Here is a 14,945-nt window from a genome sequence, read left to right on the forward strand (position 1 = left end):
TTTTTTTTTTTAATTTGAGTTTAACTTTGAGTTTCAGTCAATACTTGCGTTTTGTAGTTGTGGACTCCTTCATAAGACGTAGGTTCTGTTTGGTTGAAATCTCCTGTTTGCTGTATCTTTAATGTTTCCTGAAGTTTTGTTCCTTTAACTGATCTCTTGCTTCTCATTGGTTTCCCCCTCAGCTATATAGTTAATCAGCCTGCTTCACATCCAGTAATCACTCTTCCGAGTACTGATGCGCTCCAGTTTCATTTAGTCGGTGTCAGATTATCTTGCTACTCATGGCAACTCTGTTGTTGTCGCATCGACCTTCCAGAACACTCAGGTCTTCTGGTTTTGGTCTACTCAGCACTGCCAGAACCAGAACCAAACACAGAGACGCACCTTTCAGTTTTTATGCGCCACAAATCTGGAACACACTTCCAGAAAACTGCAAAACAGCCAAAACCTTGAGTACTTTTTAAATTGAGGCTAAAACCCCACCATCATAGATGCCTCTGATTAACTGGCACATTGATCAATATATTTAATGTGCATATGTTTGATAATGAAGGTATTTGATAAAAAAAATGTTTATTAATGTTTCATAACTGGACACTGTTAGGTTTTTATGAGGTAAAGCACTTTGAACTGCCTTGTTGCTGAAATGTACTTGACTAGACAAATTAGCAGTTCTTGTTAAAGTTTCATACATTTTATTAAAATAATTGATTTGGGTTATTTTTTCTTTCGCCTAATTTTGTAATTATTTTATTTATATTAATTGTTGTCATTTTGGCCTTTAAGATACCAAAATTTCCACATGGCTCTATGTTTTGATTCATCTGATGATGTAATTTTTAAATATTAAATGATTAATGTGCTGATCAGTTCCTTGGTACTTGAGTCGCCTTTTTAGCAAACAGACTTTACTTTTTTTTTTTTTTTGAAAGATTACTTTTTACTTTTACTTGAGTAAATTAATGTTGAAGCAGTGCTAGTTCTGGGTAGTCTACCCACCTCTGTTACTTTTGCTACACCATGGCATAGACCCTGAGCCTCTTTGACACTGACTTTCTGTCTGGAACTGAAAGAGGGAATAGATTAAGACGTTTTGCAGGACATGAAAGTGGAGCATAACTTTAAAGAATCTTCTCTATTCATGAAATGGAAAAATGTTCTGGTTCGCTATCCCAAAAGACGACTGATTTTTACTTCCGGAAAAGTGTCACACTGACCAATCCACTAGGTGGCGGTAATGTACCAGTAAATGAGTTTGTCATGCGCGCACTCCGAACAGAACCAACAGAGTCCTGTGCCGTAGAAGAAGAAGATGCTTACAGAGGACTTCCTGGATGCTCGTCTGTGAATGTAAACAGAGAAATGTCGCAGTCTCCAGACAGCAGGAGCCTTTTATCCGCTTCTTCCCAGCTCAACCTGATGGAAGTAGAGTCGGTGAGGGAACTTCTTCTTGTCCGCTTTAATTAGGAACACAAACCCCGAAGAATGCCATTTATCTCTACATGGTGTTTGATAGAAGAGAATCAAAGAATAAACCGGTCTTGTGTTTGTTTATATTGACTTTATATATTGATTATATTGAACAGTCCTAGAAACTGAACCACTATGCAGTCCAGCCATGTGGAATATATAATAATATTAAAGTAATATTGAAGCTCCGTTGCTTCAGTGAGTGAGTGGAACAAATATTTCCTTCTTTCGTCTGTCATTCTTTCCCACTTTGGACTCTTAGATCCATAAACTGCTTACTGAAGGATAAAATTAGCACAAAATCAGGGAACTAAGAGATTTTATGGTCCAGTTTGGATAGAATTAGGTCCAAACAAACCAGAAGCACAAATAATGCAAATAATTTGACTTGCAAGGAGTTGGGATGAGACGCCACATACAGAATTCAGTGGTGTTAGAACAAACTAATACCACATACCCTGAACACACCATCCCCATGGTGGACCATGGTGGTGGCAGCATCAGGCTGTGGGACAGGGTGTGGATATAGCTAGATCTAGAACAGTCCTGGAGGAAAACCTGTTAAAAATTGAATCTGGCCTGAGACTGTAGAGGTTCAGGTTCCAGTGGGAGGGCCGCCCTGAACAAGCCAGAGATATTATGGGACGTTTTGGATCAAAGCATGTTCATGTGCTAGCATGGCCAAGTCAAAGTATAGACCTAAATTCTATGGAAAACCTGAAACCTGCTGCTCACAGACACATTTTCTTATTTATAGAAATATGTGTTGTTTCTCCTTCCACTCAACATTCTGACTGTGTGTTGGCCTATTTGTCATTCTGTCATTCACACAAACTCCCCAATAGAATACATACCCTGTAACATGAGGAACTGTGGGAGAGTTCAAAACTTCCATCTTTCATATCAGATACTTCAATATATTTCTATGTTGTATGTTCTTTACAGCAGAAAAACTTTTTCCTGATCCCCTATTTTTGTTTTTGTATGTTGAATATCTTTTCATAGATTGACGATAAGGAGTTTGACATTCCCCAAGTGGACACCCCCCCCACACTGGAGAGCATCCTGAGTCAGGTCAGCTACAAATCTTTCCTTTGTCTGCTTTCAGTCACATTTAAAGGGACAGTATTATGTGAAATCGACTTTTTTTAGCTTTACATCATGTTATAATGTTACTCCCTCATCAAAAACATTGCCGTGATTGGACCTAGCTCCGCCTTCAGTATGCAGCTCCACCTCTGAGCTGCAGTTTCCAAGCTTTGGAGATTACGCCTCCAAGAGCAGCCCTTCCCCGCAACTCCCCCACTCTGCTCCTACAGACTAACCTGCAGCATTTAGCAAACATCAGTTTTTTAGCTTATTATTCAAGGTACTTCTCAGTGCACTGCTGGGAAAAACACGCTGTTAAAGGGTTAATAGCGGAGCCATGTTGTGTGAGTTCTCACACCAAGGCACCAGCTTTGGGAACTTGTGTGTTTCTGAGTTAAGGTCAGATGTGCACTTGTTGAATTTGAACTTACCTTTGTGTGACGTGGGTTTGTGTGCTACAGATGGAGGAGGAGGAGGACCCTTTTGTTCTGGAGGACACCTGCCTTTTAAACACAGACAACATGGACGCTCAGTCCTATGACACGTCCTCCTTGGCCAGCTCTGACAGCGGAGACCCGGCACACCTCAAACGGTAAGAACACAAACACTTTGAAAACTTTGTAAACCTTCTACCACCTGTGGTGAACATAAGTATCGAAGCCACTTTCAGATATGGTATATTTAACGTTGTTATCAGAATTACTGGGATGATTCCATTCAGTAGAATAGATTGCTTAGCACATAGGTAAGTAATTGCGTCTTGTTGATTGGATAATCTAAGTTAGATATTTGATTCAATAGAAATAATGATGATTTAATGAAAACTTGGAAAGTTATGGCATCAGGCAAATATTTTTAAACTGAATGTTAAAAACTATTTAATAAACAGGCAAAGTTGTTGAAGTTATATAGTGTAATTGCAAATATATGGATATTAATGAAGACATTTCCCAGGGGTTAGTTTTGGCATGTAAATGTATTTATTTAACACATAAATGATAAATAATAAGTTTATAATATAAAATTGAAAGTTTATTTTCAGTAATTAAAAAAATCCATACACAAGTCAAAATGAAAGAAAGAAAATACACAATATTGAAAAGAAATAAAGCTAGTACAGAAATAGATAAAGTCTAAATTCCTAAGAATAGCAAGAACACAATTTGTGGACCAAAAAAAGCAGAGGTAGAAGCAGAAACGTATTATACAGCACCTTCCCTTTGATATACATAAGTCATCATCAAAAAACAAAAACAAAGCAGCAGAATCGTTTCTATATGTTTTCTAAAACATATAATGGAATTCAGTAGACAAACTCAAACAAGAAAACAATCAAATCTTATAGTGTTTGTTTTGTAAATGATTTGTTTCTTTAATTTTGAACCACTGGACACCAGCCACATTGCAAATGAAGCTGTTTTCCATCTGGTGAAATGGCGACTATTATGAATAAACTGAAGTTGTTGCTCGATAAAATAAGATTATGATTAAATAAAAAAAAACGATACTTGGAGTTAGAATCAGTTACATTGCAGATAAGAGGCTTAAAAAAACACACACATTAAAATGATTCATCGTCAAGTATGGAGAGGCACTGCAATGCTGAGTAAAGCCAAGCAGTTAATAAATTATAAATGACTTAAAGATGTCCAGAAAAGCAACCTTTCTCATTCATGTTGATGTTTCCAGCCTCAGAGTTCTGCAGGTATAAGTTTATTTATATTTTTCCTCCGTGTCCGTTTGTTCTGTGTGACGACATGACCGACTGTAGGAAGAGAAGGACTCTGGATCAGAACGCAGCAGTTCACGGCTCGGTCCTTCGCCTCAGCCTGCTGAAGGGCATCTCCGCTCAGATAGTTGCTGCTGCTGTAAGGAACAGTGTTGCACTCATCCAGAGTTATTAATTTAACACACCACCACGATGGATTCCTGGTATTCCTTTGGCCATGACAAGAACATTTGTGTCTCTCAATAGGACAAAGTGGATGCTGGGCTGCCCACTGCAATAGTAAGTATCGATTGATTGGTTTGTATTGCAACAGATGCTGCTAATTTTCAGAAGAACATACTGAAGTTCAGAGTGCTCAGATGTGTTCAATTATTTGCAGAAGAATTTGATATTTCAATCAAATTTTTTATATTTATTGACCATCTGTTGTCGTCAGTGCGTCTGATTCGTACTGAAATCTGTGTATTTGTTGACCCTTGCTCAGGCCATGTCTGGTGTTATTGCCGTAGGAACATCTCATGGTCTTGCCCTGGTGTTTGGTGAGTTAATGTGTTAACCCTTCATAGTTTGCTTCATATACATTAAGGGATGTTGACGCTGTAAATAATTTATAACTCCGTTTCAGGCGTACAAATAAAGATCAGACATGGGTGTTTCCACTTTTATTGTAACCAGATGTATTCTTTATTTTGTGGCTTCTTATTTGCACTTTTGTCGCTTGTAACAGAATTATCTCGGTTCTAAAATGTCCATCTTTATTATATTACTGACAAAAAAACTTACTGCTTAATAAGAGTATGAAGGGTTGGGCCAGTGGACCTTAACGTCCCTATTAGAGTGTTTATTCTGACTATATTTTATAAGACTCATACTTCCCACCCATGATCAGAAAAGCTAAAGGTGGAATGTGAAACTTGAGAAAACTCCATGTTGACGTTAGAGAGCAATGTGTTGTAAATCCAGAAAACAGATGTCAATTACATAACATAAATTTCCCTGTGAAGATATATATTTTTACTCAGAGTATTGTTAAATGACCAACTAAACCAACACTTCCTCTTAATCTTTGGCTTTCTCTTACCTTTATTGCTCAAATTTATATCCAATTGTACTAAAAACCTAAGCTTTAGCTGTTAACCAGACATTATAAATGTACTTAGAGATTATAAATTTGAACATTTATAAGTGTAAATTTAGCTATGATGCTAATTAGAGCCACCAGGAACTTGACGAGTCTACAAACTGTTCAATCTCAGGATGTTTGTTATTTGGTTGATTATGTTAATGCTCAACCAAGACTTTAAAAATGACTCAAAAAATGTTTCTAAACAACCATTGCTTTTTCGTCATACAGCATTTCAAATACAGCTAAACACTGCAAAGTTTCTTAACTGCATAGTTCCATGTTTTATGGAGTTCTAGCCCATTTGTTGTAATATGAAATGAGTGTTAGAAATTGAATCTCAACGTGTATTTTTGAACAACCAGTGGTTTTCATCTTGGAAGTTTCCAATACAGTTAAATACAGAAAGTTTCCTTTACTCTTCTTTCCCAGAAGCTTTTATTCCGTTTCACTTTTTGTACTGTAGGCATGTACTAATAAAATGAATTATTTATTCATCAATATTTATTTGTTATTTGTTGTAATCTAAAGTAATATTTTGATTCAAAGTTGGATTCACAGTTGTACCTAAAGTCCATCTGTACACTAGTGTCACTCTCCATTCCTAAGCGAATCTAAAAAGCTTCATACCCAAAATTAGAGATAACTAAGAATGTTTGTCACATGTTGTCTGTTCTAATATGTCAGTTATTAGAAGACTAAATGCATATTGTTTATTGCACAACGCAGCTCAGAGTTAAGACTATTCACTGAATTTCTCTGCAAATTTCAATGTGGTTCAGTGTAGTTCACACTTTGACCACTAGGTTGGTGTCAAAGCACGTCTAATAGCGACCTTAGTGTGAGAGGAAGATGACATTCATACTCCCCTTCATTTGTAGTGTTAGTGAAAGCAAATCAGAATCTGATTGGAAGAATCACCAGCCCTGTGATTTGATCGTACACATGGTTGATGTAGTGACTCCAGATTATAGCCCATGTCATTAGCTTTAGTAGGAGCATTTGTTTTATAAAACTGTAGGAAGCATTGACTGTTGGACATATTAACTATATATATTGTACTATAATATTGTTTTAGGTACCACTTCTACAGTGACTAAATATGCAATTTTAGTACTGTGCTGAAATTACTGTAATAAAATGCTCTTTTGTACACATATTCTGTTTCTTTTGTTGACAAATTAGTCAAGATTAAGACATTTAAAGGTTTCAGTAAAGAGTGTGAAATTTACTGTAAAATAGGCCTGCTTTCACAGATAGCACCATGGCTAATGGTGAGTTAGACAGTAAAAATTTTTTTTACGTCAATAATCAAATAGAAAAAAATGTGGGTGTTCAAGTTTTGGTCATATTTTCACCATGTCATTCCTACATTTAGAAATGTCCCCAAGTAAATATTTCATACACCAACTAAATATTTAGTTCCCAAATAAATATTTACTTTATCTAACTCAATATTTAGCCCTAAATTAAATACAAAATACTTTGTTAACAAGATATTTACTTAAACATTTGAACATTGAGAACTAAATATTTAGCTTCCTGACTAAATATTTAGCTTGTGAATTAAATGTCCAGTTCGTAACTCTAACATTTATACATGTATGAGTGACATGGTGAAAATTGACATCTTTTTCTCTGTGTCAGCCTAATTAAACCAAATTATTGCTGTAAATTTTTTTACTATGTAACTTTACAAAAGGCACCAGATAAAGAACTACAGTCGTAGTGATTGAGTTGATGCTGACTAATGTTTCTTTATCCTGCTGACATAATGACGGCCTGAGCAGGAAAAGGTACGGCCATGCCTGTTTGATGATCATGCTTATTGCGGTTTGTTTTTCTGCCTGCTGGAAGCATCCTGTCCCATAATGCCTTTGGTTTGTTCACATTAGCTTGATGCATGCATCTCTTGTTTCCCACTTGGAGCTTTATTTTTTTTCTGTTCCTCCCTCTTTGCCCATGTCATTTGGTGTTACTGGGCTGTTTGATGCTGCTCCTGGGTGAAACATGTATTTACGATGGCATGCTAAACGTTGTTTGGGTTAAAGCCAGTAAACATTCCCTTAACCTTCTTCCTCAGACACCAACCAGGCTCTGCGGCTCTGTCTGGGCAGCAAGACAACCGGAGCGGAGTTCGGCGCCGTCTCGGCTCTGAGCATCAACCACGACTGCTCACGTGTGCTGTGTGGCTTTGCCAAGGGTCAGGTAGTTAAACATTTGTGGCTTCTTGAAGGGAAATCAGTTTGTATGCAGTCTGATCTCTGTCCAGATTCAATTTACAATGGAGAACAACAACAGAGGGAGGCTTAGTTTTAAGAAGAAATGACAACATTCTGGAGCCTTGGTGGAGTGGAAAAGAAATTAGATTCAACAAAGCAAAGGAAGAAATTGAACAGAACCCAATTTTATATAGTTGTGCAGAAGTTTCCCAAAAAGTTTTTGGAGTTGGACCGGCTGTTATCCAGTTCACTCTCATCATGTTCATGCTGAAGCTCACTGAATCCAGTTCATTCCAGATCTGGTCAGCTGAGTATAGATGGTTTCATAGAACTATTCCTGGTTCTTTATATCCTAACTGTTGTTCATGGTCAGATTACAATGTGGGATCTCGCCAACGGAAAGCTTCTGAGGACCATCACTGATGCCCATCCTCCAGGGACGGCCATACTGCATGTGAAGGTGAGAGCCGCTCAGCAGAACGCTCTGAATGACTACAGGTTGAAGTTTGAAGAAAAAACTTCCTCTGATTGGTTCCCTCCATGCACCATGCAGATGAGCTCAATTATACAGTAAATGTGGGAGTTCTAAAAATCCTGCTCATTAATCATTTCTTTATTATTAAAAAGTCCAGATATGTGGATTTTGTTGAAGATTTATCAACTACCCTGATGTAGAGCTGGGCAATGAATCGACTTTATGGATTTATCAAACTTTTGGTTTTCGAAGATTTCCTTTTTGGAAAATCTGGATTTCTTTCACCAATGCCCTCCTTGGGTCTCCATAGTTCAGAGTGATGTCAGCATGCCCGGGGCAGCCATCTTGTTTGACAAACATTCGTGTTTTACAGCTTCTATTCATTTGGATTTTAAATTCAGATCAACTCTACGACAAAGTATTACAGCCAGGCTAAGATGTTTTTTTTCTAAATTATGAGAATAAAGACATAATACTACAAAAAAAATAGTCGAATAGCAATAGAGTCCAAATAATACATGAATAAAGTCATTATGTAACCAGAATAAAGTCGGAATTTTATGAGAACTCCCAGCAAATAATAACAAAAAAGCTTAAATGAGGAATGTTAAGCATCTTGTGAAGTTACAGTTTGGTATAAGTCTTACAGATAATACTCAATATGAAACGAGAGCATGAGGATTGTTGAAGGAGGCGAGTCAGACTAAATGTTTTGGGGATAAATGTGCTGATTGTTTCTCAGACACACAGTGACCATAAGGATCTATACCTGGATGATCGTCAGCTAACTTCTACCTCTCCCCTCCCCGCTCCCTTCTTTAGTTCACAGATGACCCAACTCTGGCCGTGTGCAACGACAGCGGAGGGTCTGTGTTTGAGCTGACCTTCAGGTAAAGGAAGGAAATAGTTTCTGTCCAGAAAAACCCACAGTTTGTAGAGAGGCTTCTCACATTTTTGAAATGGTGTATGATGAACAAAACTGCATAAAAAAGAGAATATTCCAAACAGCGCTCTAATGAAATGTTTGTTAAAGTGGAACCTTTTTGGCACAGTGGGATTAAAATACCAAACAGGAGTGTCTTGGGAGAAGCCCAGTCTGCTGTAATGTATGTGTGTGATTCCTGCTGCTTAGGAATGGATGATATACACTTGAAGTGTTTTCACAATATTTTAAAGGATTACTGTGATAAGAATAAAAGTGACTATAAGAACTATTTATTACTTCTTTTTAGCACATAGCAAAGTGTGATTTGTAACACTAAACTGCTCATGCTAACTGCGTCAATCATATTTATTGACATTTATTCATTGTGGGCCTGTTGAAATGAGCAATAAATCAATTAATTGACTGATAAATTATAACGAGCTCAATAATTTCCATTTGCATGATTTATTTTTTTCTCTCTCTTTCTACCAAAAACCAGATGACAAACGTCTTCAGTCGGCTGCTTTGGTCTCAATTAATCCCTTGTTTTGAAGGACAATTTTGTTTACAGAGATTTTATAATTAATTTAATTTATTGTTTCTTTAATTTAGTTTTTGCATTTTAAATATTTAAAATGTCCTCCAGTTCCATTGTTAAATTTTCATTAGAATTTAAAGTTTGTTGATCTTTGAATGTGTACTTGCATTATTATGCCATTACCATTATATTATTGAAAATAATCTCAAAACGACATTATTGTTTATAGCAATAACTTTTGGGAAAATTTATTGTCCAGCAAAATGAGTTATCATGACAGGCCTCATTGATGCTCTCAATGAAAAAATGGTGGAAAAAATAAAATAGTAAAAGTAACAATCCTGACAATGCAGACAGTTTTTTGGGGGGGTTAAACATAATTAATTTAAATTTATTGTGACAGTGATAAATCAAAATTTTTATCATTCTAGTAAATTTGTCACAATAATTGATAAATGATACGATAAATGACCAGAAATACTGTTGCTTTTTCTTCCAGGAGGGTGATGGGGATGCGCTCATGCGACTCACGGTGTCTCTTCAGCGGCTCTAAAGGAGAGGTGTGCTGTATAGAACCACTGCGGACTCCTCCAGACTTCAGAGACCACCCCATCACATGCTACTCTCTCCTAGCTATGGCTTCCCTGACCAAGGTATGGACTCCCAGTGATTCCATTGCACAGAAAGAAACAGATCCACAGCAGGCCAGAAGCCAGGAGAAAAACGCCGCCGTTAACGACTGCAGAGATGCTTCATGCATCAGATAATAGACCATTGGTCCAGACCCAGATGAGATTATCTCCTGACCCCGGTGGGTCATTATGGTTGGAGTTAAGGGGGTTTTTAACCCCTGATTGTTTTCATCTTTATGGTTAAAAACATCAAGATGAAATTATCTCCCTCTTCTGAGAGAAGGCAGACTTTCTGTTGATCCAGGAAGTAGCTGCTGTCTGTGTATCCATCACGCTTTGGCTGAGGATATTTGAGCTGTAGGGAAACCACAATCAGAGAAAATATGTAGATTTAATATCAAAGACACAGTTATAAAACAGTTATTCTCTGGTTTTTCATTGTCTTTTCTCCGGTTGTTTAGAAGAAGTTGCTTCAGTTGAAGCAATCCAAGAGATGATCAGTCTGTGTGTGTGTGTGTGTGTGTGTTGTTGTTTAGCTATTCTTCTTTACATACCATATTTACATACCTTTTGAAAACCAGTAGACCTTATGGGAACCAAAGCCTGGTCCTATTACTGTTAAACTCATTATTTAAGGTGAGGGGTTAGGTTTAGAGGTAAGGTGTGAATTAAGTTTTGGTTAAGGTTAGGGTTAGGAATAGACTTGTAATGGTTAGAGGTCAGGTCTAGAACTGAGGTGTAAATTGAGTTGGTACTGGTTAGATTTAGAATTACATTCAGGGTTAGGCTATTGAAATTAATTTAAAAAATGAATGGAAGTCAATTCAAAGTTCTTATGAAGACAGAAATACACATGTGTATGTTGGAACTACTGATGTTTTTACTTTTTGATTTCTTCCAATCAGATTCTGATCATTGGACTCAAGCCCAGCCTGAATGTGTGGATGACTCTTCCCTACACTAAGGTCTGATCTTCTAACCTACTGCTAGTCTCTTAGCATGGAATCATCTCTCCTTTTTCTTAAGTGTTTTAGATCAGACTTAACCTGAGTACAGTACCTGTCACTATGTGAATTACTTCTCCACCCAGAGTGTCAATTTTAGCTACTGGGAGGAAATTCTAGTTCTAATTCTGCAACTTGAACATTAAAAGTTTTTGTGTTCTGTTTTTGACGTCGTCTCTCCTCAGTCTGACCCCAGCAGCGTGCCCCAGCTGGCCTGGCAGTTTGTTCCTGTCCAGAAGACGGTCAACCCCATGCTGGCCTTTTGTAAAGGAGACTCAGTCCACTTCCTGCTGGTATCTGCTCAGCTCCATCCCTCTCCATCATCTGACTCTAATCTCAATTTACAGTCCCAGTTAGATTATTGGATGAGATTTGCCAGTAAACCTTCAGTACCCAGATACATCTTTTAGTCCTAGTCCAAGTATCTTCCATAAGCCAACCATTGTCTGAACTGCTCTCTTTCGGTGGTCTCTGTTTGTTAAACTGGTCTGATTTATCCAGGTGAAGAAGGAGGAGACGGGCACCATCCATGTGATCAAGCAGAGGCAGCTGCAGCTGAGCTGTGACATCATCAGCCTGAACGTAAGCTCTGACCTCAGCTCAGCCAAAAAACCCAGGAGCAGAAAAGACGAGCGCTGTTCTGGATCAGGGTGTTAAACTGGTTTTCATGTTGGGCCACATTAAGACCACCAATGTTCTCAGAATGTATTGATAAAATCGATAAACTGTTAAAACTCTCTCCCCATTTGAACTAATATTTAACCGTTTTTCACATCGATCAGTCTCTCCAGGATTTCACATTGTTTTGGTGATTTTGTGGTGCTAATTTAGGAATATTAGCTAGAAATGTTGCAATTTTTGCACTTACGTGCGACTTTAAATGTGACTTTTTGTTGCTTGTGATAATCGATCACAGATTATGGGTTGAGGGCCTTACCTATGGGTTCAGGTAAGGCCCAGGTAGCAGCATAGAAGTGAAAAATACTGCCACCTGCAGGTGGGAGTTAGCATCCCTTCAGCCCGATGTTTCTACCATTTTTTGCAGAAAATTCGCAATAAACTGACAATTATTCCGTAGCTCGAAAAAATGCGGTGATCTATTAATTTTACATGAATCGTGGAATGGTCAAAAAAACTGGAGGGACTAATGTATTTTGGCAGTATATGGATAAAAACTGCCTTGATTTGAATAATAAAATAATATTCAACTGCTTCTTTGAAGGTTCTTTTTGTGCGTCCCTAAATGCGAGCAAAGTGCTTCATTTTTAATGTTGGCTGAACAACATTGGCGCCAGCAGGGAAAACATGATGGGGTCTGTGTGCTGCTGTTGCTGTGTCTGCAGTGGATCAACAGCTGCAGCCTGGTGCTGCTGGACAGCCATGAGAAGCTTCACGTGGTGGACCGGCCCACTCATGACGTCCTGGAGACGCTGGACCTGGAGCAGGTGCAGCTGGTCTACAACAGTCGGCACTTCAAGTCCCTGGCAACCGGAGGGAACGTCTCCCAGGCTCTGGTGAGACAGACACCCATTGCCGTGGAAATGTCTGTAAAGGGAACGGGCTTTTATAATTTTTCTACTCATAATCAGTATGGTAAAACTTTTAAGTTCCTGTCTTTACTCCTTAGTCAGCCATTACAGAGTTAAATTCAGATTTCCATATGTTGTTTTGTGGATGTGTTGTCATCCACAGCTTCACTTCTGGTTCTCCTTGATCGTTTTGATCATAGAGGAACTGACAGAAAGCTCACAAATCAATACGCACTCATTCAAAAACTCGCATTTGGCCAGATTCCTATATTTGGGTTTTAGCCGTATTGTGGCTAAAACCCACTGAATGTGGATCAGGAACCAAACCAAACTTTGACAATTAGTTTTTTTTATTTTTGTGATTACAGAAATAAAATGTCTTAAGGCAGTGGAGTCAAACTCAGTTTTGTTTTGTGCCACATCATGTGATTTATTTATTTTGTTTTGCTTTGAAAGTCACAAATTTTGTGGTACTAGTTTAGAAATATTTGCAAGGAACTTTGCAACATTTGCACTTATGTATGACATTAAATACAACTTTTTGTTATGGATGTAAACTTGACAATAAATAAGGAGTGAGGCAGCAGTGGTGTAATAGTAAGAAATACTGCCACCTGCAGGTGGGAGTTAGCATTACTTAAGCTCGATGTTTTTGACTATTTCTGTGGAAAATTTACAAGAAATGTAGAATTATTCAATGGTGCAAAAAAATAAAATGCGGGCATTTGTTGATTTTGTGTGAATTTTTGCAATCCTGGACTTACCAAAAACTGGTAGGACTGATTTATGTAATTTGGCATCTGGGGAGGTAGAGGGCCACATATAAAGCTATGGAAGGGCCAGATTTGACCCTCGGGCCTTGAGTTTGACTCATGTGATTTAAAGAATCCAGAACAATGCCATGTGTTAGAGTTTGATTTGGTTCCAGGTGTGTTAAAGAGTCTGAAGTTAACTACAACATGCTTAATATTCCAAAATTCAAAATATGCTGGAAATATTTGATATTGCTGCGTGAAAGTTAAGAATTCTGAAATGACGAATCCTGCTTAGCTACTCATTGCTAAAATGAGTAGCTAAGCTGTGCCGGTCAGTTTGACGGGGATTTATTAAACATGTGGTCATCCTAAGACACCAGCTGAGCCGATCAGATCTGCTGTTCATGTGTTTAGATTGTTAAATCTGTGTGTTTGTGTTTTAGGCGCTGGTTGGAGAAAAGGCCTGCTACCAGTCACTGTCAAGCTATGCAGGACAGATCGTCTGCCTGGGCACCAAGGTAGCTGTTAGCTTTAGTCTGTGTCTGTTCATCCATCACTGAACAAAACTCAGTTTAATACAGAACAAAACAAAAACATTGGACCAGACATTGTCTGCGTTATTTTAATGTCTGCTAAAATAACGCAGACGTTATTTTACTTCTGCGTAATTTTAGCAGACGTAAAATAACGCTCAGTAATCACATTTTGCTTCACACGCTCTCTATCTTGTGCAAAATATTCAGTCCTTTTTGTAACTTTGTCACGTTACAAACACAAACTACTGTGTTTTGTTGGAGTTGTGTGTGTATATGTGTGTTTGGTTCAGTAGTAAAAAGTCACATGGCCAAGTCTAGAAATCCAGTAGAAATCTTTCAAGCAGCAGTTCTACAAACACAGGAACATTTACTATCATTGTTAGTATTTTTTTAAAAATACTTTGATCATTACTAACCATATGGATGTTATTTGCACAACATTACTTGATCCTGTTGTTTAACAGTGTGTGCTTTTCTTTGCTTTGCTTGTTTCGCAGTCAGCTCACATTATGTCCCTAAGGAACTGGAAAGAGGTATGCATCATGTTTCATCTTTATGAATGTGAGTGTCACATGTCTGCATAAAACCCTCAACTGTCATGGTAACAGTCAGAATGTGGCTCTAACTTTAAGGCGGGAAATAATCGATCTCAGCCAATGAGGTTATATGTGAGGATGAGCTCATCAGGATATAACGTTGCTATGATAAAGGCAGTATTGCTGCTTATAGGCATATGAAGATCATTTTTACAAATGATTTAATGAAGCTAAAGGTGCTCTGAATCACAGAAGTACATAAGAATGGAAGTATTAGGATGTAAATATGACACTAACTTTGGTGGAAGCATTTGCGTGTCATCCACATACAGCTACATCTTCAGTGTTTTTTTTGTGGGTTTCCATGGTTACCCAGATGACC

At 37.9% G+C, this 14,945-nt stretch overlaps 1 protein-coding gene across 6 annotated transcripts in view; it reads left to right on the forward strand.

Moving 5' to 3' along the window:
- Positions 1 to 1,293: 1,293 nt before the first annotated feature.
- Positions 1,294 to 14,945, forward strand: part of vps8 (VPS8 subunit of CORVET complex) — a 33,492-nt gene continuing 19,840 nt past the window's right edge. For 4 of the 6 annotated variants that reach the window (XM_032553638.1, XM_032553640.1, XM_032553641.1 and 1 more), the window contains exons 1-17: positions 1,294 to 1,434; positions 2,476 to 2,544; positions 3,021 to 3,151; positions 4,331 to 4,427; positions 4,535 to 4,567; positions 4,773 to 4,827; positions 7,202 to 7,207; positions 7,495 to 7,619; positions 8,007 to 8,093; positions 8,931 to 8,998; positions 10,071 to 10,224; positions 11,109 to 11,168; positions 11,393 to 11,500; positions 11,709 to 11,789; positions 12,551 to 12,721; positions 13,935 to 14,009; positions 14,525 to 14,560. In XM_032553638.1, the coding sequence (XP_032409529.1) occupies positions 1,363 to 1,434; positions 2,476 to 2,544; positions 3,021 to 3,151; positions 4,331 to 4,427; positions 4,535 to 4,567; positions 4,773 to 4,827; positions 7,202 to 7,207; positions 7,495 to 7,619; positions 8,007 to 8,093; positions 8,931 to 8,998; positions 10,071 to 10,224; positions 11,109 to 11,168; positions 11,393 to 11,500; positions 11,709 to 11,789; positions 12,551 to 12,721; positions 13,935 to 14,009; positions 14,525 to 14,560 (1,428 nt within the window). In that variant the 5' untranslated portion in view covers positions 1,294 to 1,362. The remainder of the gene's footprint in view (positions 1,435 to 2,475; positions 2,545 to 3,020; positions 3,152 to 4,330; positions 4,428 to 4,534; positions 4,568 to 4,772; positions 4,828 to 7,201; positions 7,208 to 7,494; positions 7,620 to 8,006; positions 8,094 to 8,930; positions 8,999 to 10,070; positions 10,225 to 11,108; positions 11,169 to 11,392; positions 11,501 to 11,708; positions 11,790 to 12,550; positions 12,722 to 13,934; positions 14,010 to 14,524; positions 14,561 to 14,945) is intronic. The other 2 variants (XM_032553639.1, XM_032553643.1) reach the window with 1 other exon arrangement.

Source organism: Xiphophorus hellerii, chromosome 22 (assembly GCF_003331165.1).
Source record: "Xiphophorus hellerii strain 12219 chromosome 22, Xiphophorus_hellerii-4.1, whole genome shotgun sequence".
Lineage (NCBI taxonomy): Eukaryota > Metazoa > Chordata > Actinopteri > Cyprinodontiformes > Poeciliidae > Xiphophorus > Xiphophorus hellerii.